Source organism: Pimephales promelas, chromosome 4 (assembly GCF_988280905.1).
Source record: "Pimephales promelas chromosome 4, fPimPro1.hap1.1, whole genome shotgun sequence".
NCBI classification, from domain to species: domain Eukaryota; kingdom Metazoa; phylum Chordata; class Actinopteri; order Cypriniformes; family Leuciscidae; genus Pimephales; species Pimephales promelas.
The window spans coordinates 37,567,038-37,583,751 of NC_142772.1; the positions used below are offsets into that span (position 1 = coordinate 37,567,038).

The 16,714-nt window shown below is 37.6% G+C and overlaps 1 protein-coding gene across 3 annotated transcripts; it reads left to right on the forward strand.

Moving 5' to 3' along the window:
• Positions 1-254: 254 nt before the first annotated feature.
• cchcr1 (coiled-coil alpha-helical rod protein 1) lies at positions 255-15,634 on the forward strand. 3 transcript variants are annotated; one of them, XM_039659981.2, is made up of 19 exons: positions 255-490; positions 1,097-1,346; positions 1,437-1,589; positions 1,681-1,756; positions 1,896-2,003; positions 2,553-2,647; positions 2,747-2,861; positions 3,396-3,506; positions 3,619-3,759; positions 4,928-5,038; positions 6,404-6,510; positions 6,695-6,807; positions 8,139-8,214; positions 10,685-10,806; positions 10,898-11,065; positions 11,387-11,485; positions 11,588-11,739; positions 12,062-12,197; positions 12,393-15,634. In XM_039659981.2, exons 1-19 carry the CDS (start codon positions 427-429, stop codon positions 12,518-12,520), a joined length of 2,325 nt encoding a protein of 774 aa, XP_039515915.2. In that variant the 5' UTR covers positions 255-426; the 3' UTR covers positions 12,521-15,634. The 3 variants fall into 3 exon arrangements, with proteins under 3 accessions (XP_039515915.2, XP_039515918.2, XP_039515917.2); XM_039659984.2 differs by having other exon boundaries at positions 1,081-1,346; positions 12,393-12,647; XM_039659983.2 differs by having other exon boundaries at positions 2,577-2,647; positions 12,393-12,647.
• Positions 15,635-16,714: the final 1,080 nt, after the last annotated feature.

Genomic DNA, 16,714 nt, shown 5'->3' on the forward strand with positions numbered 1-16,714 from the left:
GCAAATAATAATTTGTTCACACTCAGCCCCTCAGTATCATCAGATTGTTGTTGTTTTTTTGGAAATGTCAAATGCAGAAGATAAGCACAAACAACATTGAAGGTTAGTGGCAATGATTCAAAGGAGTACCGAGTGTGTACATATATTGATTAAAAGTATTTTGAATTTAAGTAAAAACGGGTAAAAATGGGAATATATTGCATTCTAGTAGTTGATTTAGTTCGGCAGAGGGCGCTGCTGTCGTATCTCGCACCGACCGGAAATCTCTGCCATGACAACTGCACAGGTAGCTTTAAACTCAATGGCGGGCAGGACGCGCACTTTTTAAAATTGTGACGTGAAATATTCATCAAAACATTTCAATTTAAGCATTTTACAACTTTATATGAGGCCTCTTTTGTCAGACCGTGCTTTTTAGCGGGTATTATGGATCTGTGGAAAGCAGAAAGGCTAAACGCGCCGGCGGACTTCATGAAAGCTCCTGACGGAGGTAAACAATTTTAAAATGAGTCGAATAATGACCGACATAAATTAACAAACCCAAACATGCTGTTGTTCTTGTATAAATATATATCAAATTATTCATATTTGTGTCTTTATATCAGGGTAACTTAGCTGACATGGCATGTCAAGCAGTGACAGCTGTTTTGCGTGAAATGAGAAATTTAATCTAACTTAGCATTAAACAGCATTGTATATTATCGTGATTGCAATTTATATAAGTTAACTCAAATGAACTCCATAGTCTACTAGACTTTTATGTTAAAAAGCCTTCATATTTCTATGGTCTCTAAAGGTTCAATAAAGTTTATAAACTTTCATTTTCCATGACTATTGTTTCATTTTGAGGTTTTACAGGGTTAAAGTCAACTGGAAGAAAGCTGAACGGTGGTTAAACATAACAAACTTGGAAGATAATGAGCAGTTTTGTTGTGTTGTATGCGAGGCATCTGTAATATGTGAATGTGTAGATAAAAAGACACCCAGATGCTCGGGAAACACATACTCAAAAGAGAGATTTAGAGGTCAAGGTTTTCGTTCTTTCTTTCTGTCATTCTGTATTTAGTACATTAATATCAGGCTCTGTGTCTCCCAGCAACTGTCTGTGACCCCTCTCCTCTGATGACACCTGCTCAGTTTACTGGGGGTCCTGTGCCCCAGTCCGCAGCTTCACAGGCCATACCCAACCAAGATCTGCCACAGTCTACACCTTTCAGAGCTCTGCCCCCTTCTAAATTCATTGCGGAGGGGCTTGCCTGGACAGAGACTGTTGGAGTGGAAGCATGGCAGTCTGTCCATCACAAACACCAAAGCGAGAAAATGTTACAGCAGCGCTCTGACAACAGGTACACAAAACACAACAAGCTACAAGCCCTGTTGAATCCAGTCTAGTGATTTTAGGGGTCTAACTAAAAATGAGTCTCTCTCTCTGTCAGGTTGCCAGAAGATGAGAGGAGCAGTTCAAAACCTCTGCAGGTGGAAAGGTTAAGAGAAGACAAGGAGATGATGATGGTCGAGATGGAGCGTCTGAAAGGAAGAGTAGAGTGCTTGAAAGAGCAGATCAGAGATCAGCAAAGTCAAATAAACAGGTACAAATTCTCAAAATGAGTGACTGCATGTCTGATACTTTCACTGTGTATGTAGGCTGAAATATATATGTGTGTGTGTGTCTTTCTGCAGACAGTGTATGGAGCGTGATCAGTTACACAGTGAATTGAAGAGTTGCAAGTCTGAACTCAGTATGAGCCAAGACCTGGTAAATACATGAATATACACTATTTCCTTATTCTCTGATTCATCAGAACATTTTTACGTGTATGTAATCTATATGTAGTACGTGTATTTTAGGGTCAGAAAATCTAGTTTCTGAATACATCTTTATTTTGTGTGTCTAGCTTTTGACCTTAAAAAAGGAGTATAAATTGGAATGTCAACGTTTGGAGAAGGAGTTACAGGTCTCAAAGCAGGAGATGGGTAGACTGCAACAACAATTAGAGGCACAGGTAAGGCATAATTGACACAATATTAGGAATATTTTGTTTCCAGTGCATTGATATTCTGATAATTGAAATGTCTTAAAGGAACACTACACACCTTTTTTTCCCATCTAACTGTTCAACTTGAAAGACTCTCACTTTGTTGTATTGTATTTATGTATGCTTTTGCTTGTACAGAAATACAAGCATGTATTCATATGTACCCCCCACTCCCACAAAAAGTTTTTTTCTTTTTTTTTTTGCTTATCCGAAATATGCAAATATGTGCACCACTACCAGCTGTTGATTTGTAAAGCTATTACCTGCGGAGGAACTCATTCTGGTATTTACGTGAAGTGACTTTAGCTCAGCCCTTCAGTGCAGATGAATATGCTTGTTTAAGGCATACATCAGTACCCGTGTTTACAGATTATCATTTTATAAGAACGAATTTCACTCTTTCGCGAATATAATAAGATGATAAGAGCGACTTAATTTAAAAAATAAAAAGTTTATTTATGTCCAGTTTATTGTAATTGTCTATGTGATCTAACTTTTAACGTCTTTGAATATCAGAATGTGATAAATGATGCTGTACAGGAAGCGACCTCACTGGGGACCCAAATACAAGAAGTGATATCAGAGAGAGATGAGCTGAAAAATCAGCTGAGGTGAATATATAAAAAACAATTTGCTCATATAACTGTTTCTAAATGACAAATCATTTACAGGTCTGTTTATTTGAAGTTGCATGATTTGTGTTTATGCAGTGTCCTTAACAGCTCTTTGCTGGAGCAGTCTGAGTGTGTGCAGAAACTGCGTACATACATTGGCAGCAACATCACTGAAAGAAAAGAAGATGAAGAGCTTAGACGACAGATACAGGTACGCACACACACACACACACACACACACACACACACACACACACACACATGTGCACTACTAAAATGTATATCAGTATATCAGCTTGTGGAAGGGCTGTGATTATGCCGTTGTGATATATCCCGTTGGAAGTATGTCAGAAACATCTTTCCAATCGACAAATGCCTTGATGCGGTTCTCTGTTCCTCTTTTAACATGAATTCACTGTCTACATCTTATATAACAGACGCGATGGCTGAATCTACACATCTAAATTCTCCAGCGGCAGCAATACTTTGTTGTAAACGAATTCAACCCAAGCTCTTTTTGGTGACGTGGATGATTATGTTACTGCTGATCATCTGTCCATTATCGTATAAAGCCTGCCCTGACAATTTGATTGGTCCAAACAGCTTTGGTTCGGGCATACTTGATTCTCGACGGATCAAGTCCAGACTGAACTTCTCATCCTCAAATGTTGTGGGCGGGGCTAAGTTTGGCTGGCATCCAGGCTAAGTGACTACATTCATTTTATCATGATTGTGTGTTTTATAGCATTTGGAGAAGGAAAAGGAAGCTCTGTCTCTATCTGTCCAGCTACTGAATGTCAGAGTGAATGCATCCAGTGACATTCTATCCATTCAAGAGAAAGAGTTAGGCGAACAGGTGAGATTAAACGTGCATATAGACATGCGTTTAGTGTTTGAATTGAATGACCAATGCAGTCTGATTGTTAAGAATTTATTAGTACATTTAGTGTTACTTGTTATGTGTGTAGGTGCAGACGGACCCGTTGTACTCTGGCAGTAAGGCTGGGCGGATGTTGAGTGTTTGGAGACAAAAGGTCTTCATGCTCCTTGTTAAACTGCAGACCAGGGACTTGCAACTCCACACAGAGAAATCACAACTACACAACATGGTAATAAAAACACATTCCCACACACATACATACATAGTGTACTATCATATATATTCATTACATAGATAATAATTTGTTAACAAACAAGTATTTCTGCATGTTTCTGCATTAAATTATTACATTGTTTACATTTTTCGCTAACTGTGGTTTTGTGTATATATATATATATATATATATATATATATATATTTCTGAAATGATAACTTAGACACTTAGACAGTTACCTCTGATAACGCATCACTCTAAATTGTAATGTGGACTCATGCATTTTCTGTAAAGCTGCTTTGAAATGATGTGTATTGTGATAAGTGCTATACAATAAATGTTAATTGAATTGAATATTCATTCCTTACCAATAGTGTCAGTAATTTGAATTTTTATTTGCTCCCTGAAATTTCTTTTCAGAAATCATTCCTACCTATTAGATTATATTTTTTTCTAACCATAGTGTAAGTCCATATACAGGTCACAACGTTTAACGTCAGTAAGGATTATATATTTTTAAAGAAGTAATACTTGTATTCAGTGAGGATGCATTAATTTAATCAAAAGACAGAAAATAATTTTACATTTTTACAAAAAAAACAAACAAGTATTTCAAATAAATGCTGTTGTTTTGAACTTTCTATTCATCAAAGAATCCTGAAAACGTGTCATGGTTTCGACAAACAGTAAGCAGCAACTTTTTTTAACAGTGATGATAATAATGAGAAATGTTTCTTGTGCAGCAAATCAGCATATAACAATGATTTGTGAAGGGTCATGTGACACTGAAGACTGGCGTAATGAGTACTGAAAATTCAGCTTTGCCATTACAGGAATAAATTATGTTTTAAAATATATTATAGAAATTCACAATATAACTGTTTCTACTGTATAGATGTATAAATAGGAGTAAGTGTATATATGCAGCCTTGTGAGTATAAGAGAGTCTTTTTAAAAAAAGAAAGAATTGTACCATCCCCGAGCTTTTGAACAGTAGTATGTCAATTAATTGAATCAATCTGCAAATAAATCTAAATCTAAATCTGTTCAATTATAAAAAATAAAATTATGATTAAAAAAATCTAATCAACATCAAAAAGACAAATAGCTAAAGTCATTAACACATTTTAAATAATTGTCTGTTTCACTATGAGTGAATATATGAATCTGTAAATGTGTGTAGGTGTCCTCTCTACAGCAGGAAGTAGAGTGTTTGCAGTCACAGAACACTGTCCTTCAGCACCACCTAGAGGACAAAACAGCCCAGTTGGAGTTACAGCATGTACACGCGCAGGTAATCTGTCACACTCATATGCTCACATGTGACCCTGGACCACAAAACCAGTCACATAGGTCAATTTCTTGAACTTGAGATTTATAAATCACATGAAAGCTGAATAAATATGCTTATATATTGTTTATTAGGTTCGGACAATATTTGGCCGGGACAACTATTTGAAAATCTAGAATCTGAGGGTGCAAAAAAAATCAAAACATTGAGGAAATCGCCTTTAAAGTTGTCCAATTGTTCGCAATTGTGTTGCATCCACTCACAAAAATAAATGTTTGATATATTTACGGTAGTTAGTGAATGGAATTTAATATAATCTTTGCGGAATGGGATGGAATCTTTAATTTATATCCTAATGATTTTTGCATAAAAAGAAAAGTTGATAATTTTAATGAATAATTCCAATGGAATAATGGATCTGTGCAGCTCTTAACAACAACAAACAACAAAAGTCAAATCAGAAAAAAAAAAACAGACACAAGCAGGATTATTAAGCTGCTTTCTTTGTTTTTTTTTCTGATTTGACATTTTTCATAATTTATTCCTTTAATTGTAAGGAATCAGAATAATCTGTGTTTAGATTAATTAGATTACAGACTTTCCCTTATTCAATTTCTTTTGTATTCCAGTATTTGTATATTTTATTTCATGCTTCAGAAAAGGGAACATAGTGAGCTTTGATGCAGCTTGGTTTTCACAGTGCATTGTGGGACTTTTTTGGCAGCAAGCATTTCAGTGCACTGGAAGGATTTTACAATTGAGACAGCCCTTAAAACTCCCTGATCAGCGCCCCAAGCAGATTGAGACACTCACAATTTTATTAGAATCACTTTCAGAATGAGTTTTTCTACCTGATGAATGATAAAAACAACCCTCGTGGATGCCATGTGTTGCTGTCATTCATATTGGGTTTCTGTACTCAATATATACATTTCTAACCAGGTATGGCATGATAAAGGGTTTACTACATTCCAGGTCTTCCAGGTCATGTGATTGCTTTGTGTGGAAAACAGACTGGAATTTAAGTGGTTATTCACTAAATATCTTAAGCCCACCCTCATTGATATTCACATAATCATTTCAGCATCAGCTTTTGAACTTTCTCTCTAACCCTCATGAGCTCATCTCTTTTTGCCTTCTTATCTTTGCTTTTTAACACCCTGAGCAGGTTGGATTGAGCTTAGGGAGGTTTAAGCTTGTTCAGCATTGACTCACAGAAGATCTGCTATTTTAGCATCATGTTATTCATCTGTGATTACTCACTGCATGCAGAGCAGTTGTCCAGCTGATCAGCTGTGTTACACTGTGACAGCATCAAAACTTTGTGTGTTTCTGAAAGCCTGTGTCCTTGCTTTTTTGTGTGCTCAGGGAATACAGCAGCAGTTGGACAGAGCTCTACAGGAGAATGCTCAGTTGAAAGAGCTCAATAAGAGCACCGAAGGATCATTGAATGATATCAGTGGAACTGCACACAGGTAGCACACACAATCACACCCCTTGAGCTGGCTCTTGATTCTGTTAGTGCTCTACAAGTCTTCTAAACACCAACATGACTGTCGTGATTTGATTAAAGCTGACTGTTCCTCTGACCAAACCCCTGAAGTCAGCTCATCCATAAACATCTGCCTCTCTCTGTGTTATCTTTCTCTCTCTCATCAGGGTGATGTCAGCCGTAGAGATAAAGGCAGGTCAGATGGAAGCAGTTCAGTCCAGTGTAAGTCAGCTGAACCAGAGACTCGCCTTCGCTGCCAAACGTCTGGACACAGTACATGGTGAGATTGTCATCTGTGTGTGAGCGTGTGTACCATACAACTTCCAATTATAAAGGGCTGGGCTTTTATTTTCCCAAATCGTCGAACTGCACCAGCTTGTAAATGAGACAGGTCTATAATTTAGTGTTTAGATGTTGTTCATTGAGTGTTGGCCTAGATATAACGATTCAAATAGCATGATAGATGGAAAGCATGACAGTCAGAGGTTACCACATTATATTACGTTTTATTTATAATTCGAATGTTTAACAAATCAGTTAATATAAGAATTGGCCTACTATATTACCGGATGTCTAAAGGGGATCGCACACCGGACGAGAAGCACAGCGATGGCAATGGCTCAGGATGCGCCTCAGAGCCCCATTTACATAGTTTTATATTAAATTTACATTTATTTGTCTCAAATAGTCGTTATGTAGGCCTATATACTGACTTCACTCTGTGCTGCCTGCAATATACATTTAGTTTTACATTCATTTACAGAAATCAGCTGGTTGAATAAAAATTGCTGATCTTATCGGATTTTCAGGCGATATTCTCAATTCATTCAGTTAGCAAACGCTCTGAGAATTCAGAATTCAGACTGCAGACTAAGCAACGATTGTAATTAAATGTACAGTACAATCATAACATATAATTATTAATATAATAATTCCATTATGTCCTTAAACATAACAATATTGCTGGCCATAAACTGTCAAAGTGTGCATACGGTGTACGATACCTCGGGTTGTCATAGACGCGGCCCAGCGCTGCACTTCTCGCCCGGTGGGACCCCCTTTAGATCATTGGCAGCATAAAAAAACGAAACGATGGGCTGAACAATACCATGTTACCAGTAATATCCATCGAGCATTTGAACTTGTTGCCCGAAGCACATCAACAAGAAAGAATGATGGCTACTCTGTAAAACAACTGCAATCATGTGATACAGAATGATCAAATTCATCACTGTCATCATCACCGCGATCCTCAACTACAAGTTCAACAACGAATTCCTCCTCATTGCTCTCCTCACTCCGCTAACTCTGCCTGCCTTTCTTGCGCTAATAGCTCTCGCCCAGATGCACAGGGCTGTCTTGCGTGCACAATCTGCACCATAGAACTGGCTTAAACAGACTATATGACAGGTTTTAAATTTAGAGGATTAAATACAACCCGAAACTAAAAAAACAGACCAGGCCTCTATTTGAGACTGGCCTTTATTTATCCAAACCTGTAGCCAACAGTGATGTGTAAAAGAGACAGGCGTCTATTTGGTACAAGGCTATTATTTGAAATTTTACGGTAAGTGCGTTTCACTTTTAATAACAAATGTTGTTTATCTGCAGGGCTGCTGTTGAGGAAAGAAGCTCTATGGAGAACCAAGAAAGCTACAAGATCTCCAGAGCCGGCAGTGTCAGAGAGGTAGAGAATTATGGGAAAGATTAGAGACATTGTTATTTAATGTCAATTTTGAGTAGTCCTTTTATTTTAAGGTGACTTCTTCCCCATTGATTGTTGGAAAAGCCAGAAAAGATCCTTCAGTTTCAGTACAGTCATAATACAGTATATACAGTGATGTGAATAAGTTTGGACACTCATGCTAAATTTGTGCCTAAAAAGAGGAATAAAAAATCATCTTTTGGGTATTGATCTTAATGCCTTAATTAGAAAAATTAGGAAAACTCCAACCTTTGAAGACACAAATTTTCTTTGTGAATGAATAATGTATCATAAATAAATAAATGTTTTTCCTTAAAAATACAAGGTGCATAAGTCAGGGCACCCCTATGTTAAATTCGCATAGAGTCAGGCAGATTTTTATTTTTAAAAGCCAGTTATTTCATGGATCCAGGATAATATGCATCCTGATAAAGTTCCCTTGGCCTTTGAAATTAAAATATCCCCACATCATCACACACCATTCACCACACCTAGAGATTGGCATGGTTTTACTTTAGTTAGCCTAATAGCTGGTTTGATTTGCATTGAAAGATGATCTTATGGAAAGTACCCCATGCCAATCTCTAGGCATATATAATATATACACTCACCGGCCACTTTATTAGGTACCCCATGCTAGTAACGGGTTGGACCCCCTTTTGCCTTCAGAACTGCCTCAATTCTTCGTGGCATAGATTCAACAAGGTGCTGGAAGCATTCCTCAGGGAGTTTGGTCCATATTGACATGATGGCATCACACAGTTGCCGCAGATTTGTCGGCTGCACATCCATGATGCGAATCTCCCGTTCCACCACATCCCAAAGATGCTCTATTGGATTGAGATCTGGTGACTGTGGAGGCCATTTGAGGACAGCGAACTCATTGTCATGTTCAAGAAACCAGTCTGAGATGATTCCAGCTTTATGACATGGCGCATTATCCTGCTGAAAGTAGCCATCAGAAGTTGGGTACATTGTGGTCATAAAGGGATGGACATGGTCAGCAACAATACTCAGGTAGGCTGTGGCGTTGCAACGATGCTCAATTGGTACCAAGGGGCCCAAAGAGTGCCAAGAAAATATTCCCGACACCATTACACCACCACCAGCCTGAACCGTTGATACAAGGCAGGATGGATCCATGTTTTCATGTTGTAGACGCCAAATTCTGACCCTACCATCCGAATGTCGCAGCAGAAATCGAGACTCATCAGACCAGGCAACGTTTTTCCAATCTTCTATTGTCCAATTTCGATGAGCTTGTGCAAATTGTAGCCTCAGTTTCCTGTTCTTAGCTGAAAGGAGTGGCACCCGGTGTGGTCTTCTGCTGCTGTAGCCCATCTGCCTCAAAGTTTCGACGTACTGTGCGTTCAGAGATGCTCTTCTGCCCACCTTGGTTGTAACGGGTGGTTATTTGAGTCACTGTTGCCCTTCTATCAGCTCGAACCAGTCTGGCCATTCTCCTCTGACCTCTGGCATCAACAAGGCATTTCCGCCCACAGAACTGCCGCTCACTGGATGTTTTTTCTTTTTCGGACCATTCTCTGTAAACCCTAGAGATGGTTGTGCGTGAAAATCCCAGTAGATTAGCAGTTTCTGAAATACTCAGACCAGCCCTTCTGGCACCAACAATCATGCCACGTTCAAAGTCACTCAAATCACCTTTCTTCCCCATACTGATGCTCGGTTTGAACTGCAGGAGATTGTCTTGACCATGTCTACATGCCTAAATGCACTGAGTTGCCGCCATGTGATTGGCTGCTTAGAAATTAAGTGTTAACGAGCAGTTGGACAGGTGTACCTAATAAAGTGGCCGGTAAGTGTATATATATATATATATATATATATATATATATATATATATAGAGAGAAATGTATGTGTGTATTTATATATATGTATAGAGAGAGAGAGAATATAATTTATTCATCATGCTGATTATGCATCATTATGCATCATTTACCAAAACACACACAAAAAAAACATTTTATGTTGCCTATTCCTTTTGTAGAATTTGAGTGGAATTTTATTTACTGAATGAGATAATCCAGAAATTATATCAGTATTCCTTTTCTTTACAACTTTTTTCCATACTACTGTTTTAAAAAAGTTAATAGGGGATTCACACTGATACGTAGTATTTCCGGATTCAGTGATCTTTGTGCACTGCCACTTCCGTTGAATCACCGATCTCACTGGCGAACTGATGAAGGACTACACTAAGTTTATTTATACGTCATCCCTGGTAAATAAGTCTGATTCACTAAAGTGCCGGCTGCAAATAAACATGCTACCTTGTTTTATTTTAAAGTTTTAATCCACTTTAATCCAAATCCCGCCCATGAAACCCGGAAGCGTGATAATCCCCTATCATTGCATGTGTACAGCTTCACCAATGTGTACAGTTAGTGTTCCGCTGGTGTTTCGTTCTGTCATCTTCTCTCTGTGTTGCAGCTTTATTAAGAATCTCCAGGCTGAGGTGGAATTGTTGAGTGCAGACAGGGACAAACTCACACAAGAGCTCAAACGCACACCAGACCTCATCCAGGCCTCCCTGTCCGAACTACAGCAGCAGCGTATGTACACAAACCCCAGTCTAACACTGAATGTTTATGGAGTGGAGTAAAGAAAGGAGCCTTGGGTTAATGTGTTGTATGCACATTACAGGAGAGAAAGAACTGAGCCACCTGAGGGAAACTCTGTCACGCAGCAGAGAGGAGCTGGAGGTATCAGAAACGATGCGAATGGAAACTCAGAGACAATGTGAAGAGCATGAGGGGACCATCAGGGAGCTCCGTGCTGAGGCCCAGAGACAACAGCAGCAGTGTGACTCAGGTGTGTGAAAAACAGTGTGTGTGATTGGCGCAATAGTAATTTCCCCTCCCCACACAAAGCATTCTGTGTTCACTCCACAAATTCCATCTTTCTTTAATTCTCATTGCTAATAGTCTATTAACACTGTGCTTAACACACGGAGAATTCTGCTGACATCAATTGCTTGTTGCTCCTGGCAAAATCATGCAGCTCTGCTTCCACGCTGTTCATAAACTCTAATTATGAATCATTTGTGCTTCTTTATATCCATGTAATATTTACAAAGTGTACAACATCTAATAGTATAGTTGCTTATTTTTGATTATGTGCTTGTTTGTGCAGTTTTAAAAAAGGTATCAGAAGTTGAAAGTACATGTGCAGAGAAGCTCAGGGACATAGAGGCTCAACTCAACACAGCAAGAAGAGAGCATACAAAAGCAGGTATACAAATATAATTTTTTCTTATACAAATGTTCTACTTCTGACAAATGCTCTCAGTGTCTGCACAGAACTGAACACACGGTCTGTTTTATATGTGTGCAGTTGTAGCTTTGCGACAGGTTCAGAGGCAGGTGGAGAGAGAGAAAGAACAGATTAAAGAAGGAGAGAGAGAGAGAACAGAGCACACACTCAAACAGATCACACATCTGCAGAAACAGCTAAAAAACAAGGACAAAGACTGCAACCTTCTACTAGTGAGTCACACACACATACACTCACATACTCCTCTATTCTCTCTAAGGGGGAATCAGTGGCAGTCCTGGCTCACTTAGTTTTATAATCAAACTTAAAGCTTTAAAGTTATTTTCCAAATATTTACAGCTAATTTCAGAAAAAAATTTGCTGAGAGAAAAAAAATCATATGAGTAACATAAGGTGTGATATTTAGATTTAACTTGTCAAATATGCAAAAGAAAATGTGGAAGTTTTATTTAAAATCCACTTGGTTTAAATATCTAAATGTGGGTTTTAGATCGGTTTCTGTGTTCCTTGCCTTATAGTGTTTTGTGTGTGCAGGCAGTGGTTCAGGAACAGGGTTTGATGAATGAGTATAAAAGGCTGAGAAGATCAGCAATTCAGACAACCGATTCTATGAAACAAAAACATCATCTTCAGTCTGAGTGCAGCAATTCTCAGCAAACAACACCTGAAAGTAAGCATACACTGACACTCACTTATGCTGTTAGTTTTTAATGCTTGTTTGCACATGATATGTATTTATTTTTATAATATTGTAAAATCTTTGATTATTTCTTTTGTTCATTCATACATGAATTCATTTATTTTTCTTTGTCTACTCAATGTTCTGTCGCACTTGACTTGGTTCCTCATCCTGCTTCTCTCTCAGGTCTGCTGGGGGCACTGCAGGCTCTTAGTGCCGCAGTGATGGGCAGCTCAGAGGAAGAGGATGATGAGGAGGGTCAGGTCTTCACTGTGACACAAACACCCTCTTGTGCTGACACACATAAAGAATAGTGCTGAACACACCAATCAATTCTATTTCTCTCTGTCACACACTCACACACACGCTGTCTTTCCAATCCTTCTCATTGGGTTCAATGTCTGTTTTTATAATTTAATAAAAGAGTTATTTGTAAAATTAGACTTGCAGATCTATCAGTTCATCTCAGATGGCTTGCAAAAAAAAAAATCACATTTCTGTCGGTGCCTTTATGGCAATTATTATTAGTTATTGGTTTATATTTTAGATTTATTTGCAGTTATCTCATAGATCAGGGGTATGGAAATGAGATTGAGGGAAACGAGAAGCTGCCATTGGTCAAGAAAAATAATACAGTAGATGTCACTAAAACCTCCCGTCACTTCATGGAATAACTTATTTGTTATTTAGCAGGCCCTTTTCCTCCATAGTTCATTTACCAGGCTGCATTGATTTGTTCAAAAATAGTAAGATTGTGAAATATTATTACACTTTATAATAATAGTTTTCTATTTGATTTTTAAAAAAATGTAATTTATTCCTGTGGTGGAAAAGCTGAAGTTCTAGCAGCCATTACTCCAGTCTTCAGTGTCAAATGATCCTTCAGAATTATGTGCTGGTTCAGTGCTCAAGTAACGTTTCTTATTATTATCATTGTTAAAACAGTTAGGCAGCTTAATATTTTTGTCAAAATTGTTTTTTTTCAGGTTTCTTTGATGAATAAAAATAGTAATAGTCAAAGTCAACTTTATTGTATTTTTTTAGCACATTGGCAATTGTTAAAAACGAACGAATGATTCATGAAGACTAAGAAAAGACAACAGTAATGTACGACTATATTTAAAGCTGCAGTCTGTTGCTTTTTTGTGTTGAAAATGATCCAAAATACATATTTGAGAAAATACATAACCAGGCAGCCAGTGTTCAAAACTATCTGCTTGCCTTAGCTCGATTCAAAGCGGTAAGCTTGTAATAATGTTTTTAATTTTCAGTGTACTGGTGGATTTCCGCGGGAGATTCAAGCATGTCTTTGCGTCATTACATCTGTACACATAAAGGAGTCTCAGCTAGTATAAGCTATATTGCATATAGTTCATCCACGCAGTGCCGTGTCGAGGGTGTTGAAGTACAACTCGCGTAAAGTTGATAATTCTGTGAATGGCTGCAATTGCAGATTTCGAACAGAGATGGCGACAAAGAGGAAAAACCGTGGACTGCAGCTTTAAATAAAAAAATTCTTATAATGGGGGTATGGTCTCAACCTTTTGGCAGGTTGGGGGTGTGGTTGGCTGCACTGAGTCTTGAGTTCAGAAGGCGTGACCGCTTGCTGGAAGAAACTGTTTTTGAGTCTGGATGCTCTGGCCTGGATGTAATATTTTGTAACGTAAATGTTGTTACTGTCACTTTTGATCAATTTTGTGCATCCTTGCTAAATATAAATATTGATTTCTTTTAAAAAAAAATCTAGTGTCCCCCCAAACTCCCAAAATGAAGTGGCTGACTGGCCCCCCAAACATTTGAGTGTTATTGTAAATATGAAGAAATGTAAGATAGAACAAAGCATATGATTTATATATTTATTTATTTTGCCCAATGTTTTAATGGGGTTGCCCAGATTTGATATCTTACATTTTACGTTTGAAAAAACAACGGTCATGTGTCTTTGTAATCTTTCATCAAAACATAACTTGCTCCACCTCTGACTGTTCTTTTTGGCTTGTCATTCAACCCTTCTCCTTCAGCCACCTGGCTCCATTTTTCATTGTCCTTTTAATGAAATCCCCATGCCAACACTCTTCTCCCTTGAGTAGTCGTTTCATTATGATAGGAAAATGGGCTGTGAAGATTGTTTCATGTTGACTTTAATAGCTTTTTCAGCAGAACCTGTAAATAAAAGGGGTGTGTGTGTGTGTGTGTGTTAAACCACTTTGTCCTTACTGTCAAATATTTCCTTGATATGTTCTTGAATGGATACACTCCTTCGCTTTTAGTGCGTAGAGTGTATCTATTAAAATTTAAATTCACCTCCAGAGAACTTTTGAGTAACATTGCTGCTTGTATTTCAGCCTCTGCTGGAGAGAGAAAGGCATCACTCACTGTCACTGACCGCTTCATACAAATATGACACGTTTGACCGGTATGTCTGTATTTTTCTGTTTTGAACACACTTCTCTCTCTATGGCAGTCACCATCTACTGGGCATTTTTGGGATGTAGTATCCAATAATGGGCTTTAATTACTGAGAGGCCTTAAAAATCCCAGTTTGTGACTCCATTTAAGGATAAAAAAAGAGTGGAGTGTTCGAGAGTGATAAGTGAAGTGATGTAGTATTGAAAGAAGTGAGTATGACTTGAATGGGTGATTTGTATGCTTTAAAGGGAAAAGCCTCTTTGATGTTGTTAAACTTTTTTTGTTCTGAATCCAGTATTTGTAATTTTTGGAAGGAGTCAGAGTTTGTCATAAGAGATGGCTAATGTGTTAATGATCGTCAAATAGAGTGCTACATAATTTGATGCCAATTGAATGTTGGCATCACACAAAAGTCCAATAGGATTTTTCCATTGGCTTTTGGATTATTGCTGAAAATAAATTCTGACCTACTAATTTTTATAATTTTTACACATTTTGTTCAGCAAGATAATCTTCACACATGAACACAACTTTTTTAAAGAAGTAAAAAGCTTAAGGCTACAAATGAACTAGTAACTACATCGTGGCTCATGACCACTAAGCATTTGACAATGATTTTGATCTTGAATTAAAATTGACAAATTTTGAGTTCGAATGGTTTGCAAGAGCACGAGCATATACACAAGAACGCTGTATAAGCTAAGTAGTGAGTAGATTACTTTTTTCTGTTCTGATGATGTGGAATAATGTCCCAACAACCTTTATAATCCCATTTAGAAACTTTACAACTGCCTTTTGAACCCTCTGGTGGTCTTCCGTCAGTGAAAAATGACAGAATTTATGTATTTCAATGAAATGAATGTACTATATTTTAATTCGATAATTTTTTTTATTTAATATTTTGTATTTCTAGGGGATTTTATGGTACTAAATTATATTTACGCTGCATTTATAATCCATTTATTCACTTTTGGAGCTTTGAACTTTTTTTTTAACTTAATCTGTCATTAAACTTGACTGCTTTAGAGCACAGTTTTAAATTTGATCTCTTTTCAGCACTTGGCAGATTATGGCTGAAGTGTAATAAAGAGAAGTTACAGAATTTTATGTTTATTGTTATGAAAACTACACAAAATACTATTTTAAATTTTTATTTTAAATATATATTTTTTAAAACGCGTTTCATTCTAAAACTGCAAGAAAATAAAATCCATAAATCTGAAATCTGAACCATTCTGAAATCTGAAAAAAACAATACGTAAAAATTTTCAAAAATGACTGAAGAGCACGGTTGACCCATAATAATTATAAAGTGATGTATTGTACTTCTAAGAATAAAACCCAAATCTATCTTGAGCTTGTGTTAAGTTAACCACAGGCCTTATTTCAGCCATTTAACCAAAAACCCATTAGTTTTAGGACACATTCCTGCAGCACTCTATACACTCTAAAAAATGCAAACCCAAACTTTGGGTTAAAAATGTCATTTAAAATATTAACCCACTTACTGGGTTTTATCAATATTTGATCCACATTTGAGTTGAAATAACCCAGCATTTTTTAGAGTAAAGGGGGACTGAGATACCTATTTCTGTCCAGATGGTTTAGTGATACCATCTATCAGGAGGGACAACCGGGTCATTCTAACCAGTCAAACCCTGACCTCTTGGTTGCATCACTTCTCTTCTGATTCGTGACGTTACGTGACGAGTCTTTGTCTTATGCTCAAACTTTTCATTTTCCCTCAAGACACGTACTTGCATTTCCCTCAATGAAAAGTGACGTTGCTCATGTAACCATTTTGCTGAACTGCAGCTGGCCTGTGTGCTTGTCCTAAAGCACAAACAGCTGCCATACATGATTTGAATGGATATGTACTGAACGCATGGAAGTGTGTGCAGCAGTAATAGGTGGTATGACCCGCTGCAGCAGTATCAGAACCTCAGTGAAAGGAGATTTGTGACCCACACTAAACGGTTCATGGACGTCATGCGTGACTGTAAATAACTGATCGGTAATGTCAAGGTCTTTGTGTGATCGCTATAGATCCCAGCCATGAAAACGGTCCATAACGTTATATCAGAGTCTGACCTCGACTA

Coding starts and splice junctions, on each gene's coding strand:
- cchcr1 (XM_039659981.2), top strand. CDS start 427: ATGGATCTGTGGAAAGCAGAAAGGCTAAACGCGCCGGCGGACTTCATG. Junction 1,757..1,895: donor TCAGTATGAGCCAAGACCTG/GTAAATACATGA, acceptor TTGTGTGTCTAG/CTTTTGACCTTAAAAAAGGA. Junction 6,808..8,138: donor ACGTCTGGACACAGTACATG/GTGAGATTGTCA, acceptor GTTTATCTGCAG/GGCTGCTGTTGAGGAAAGAA.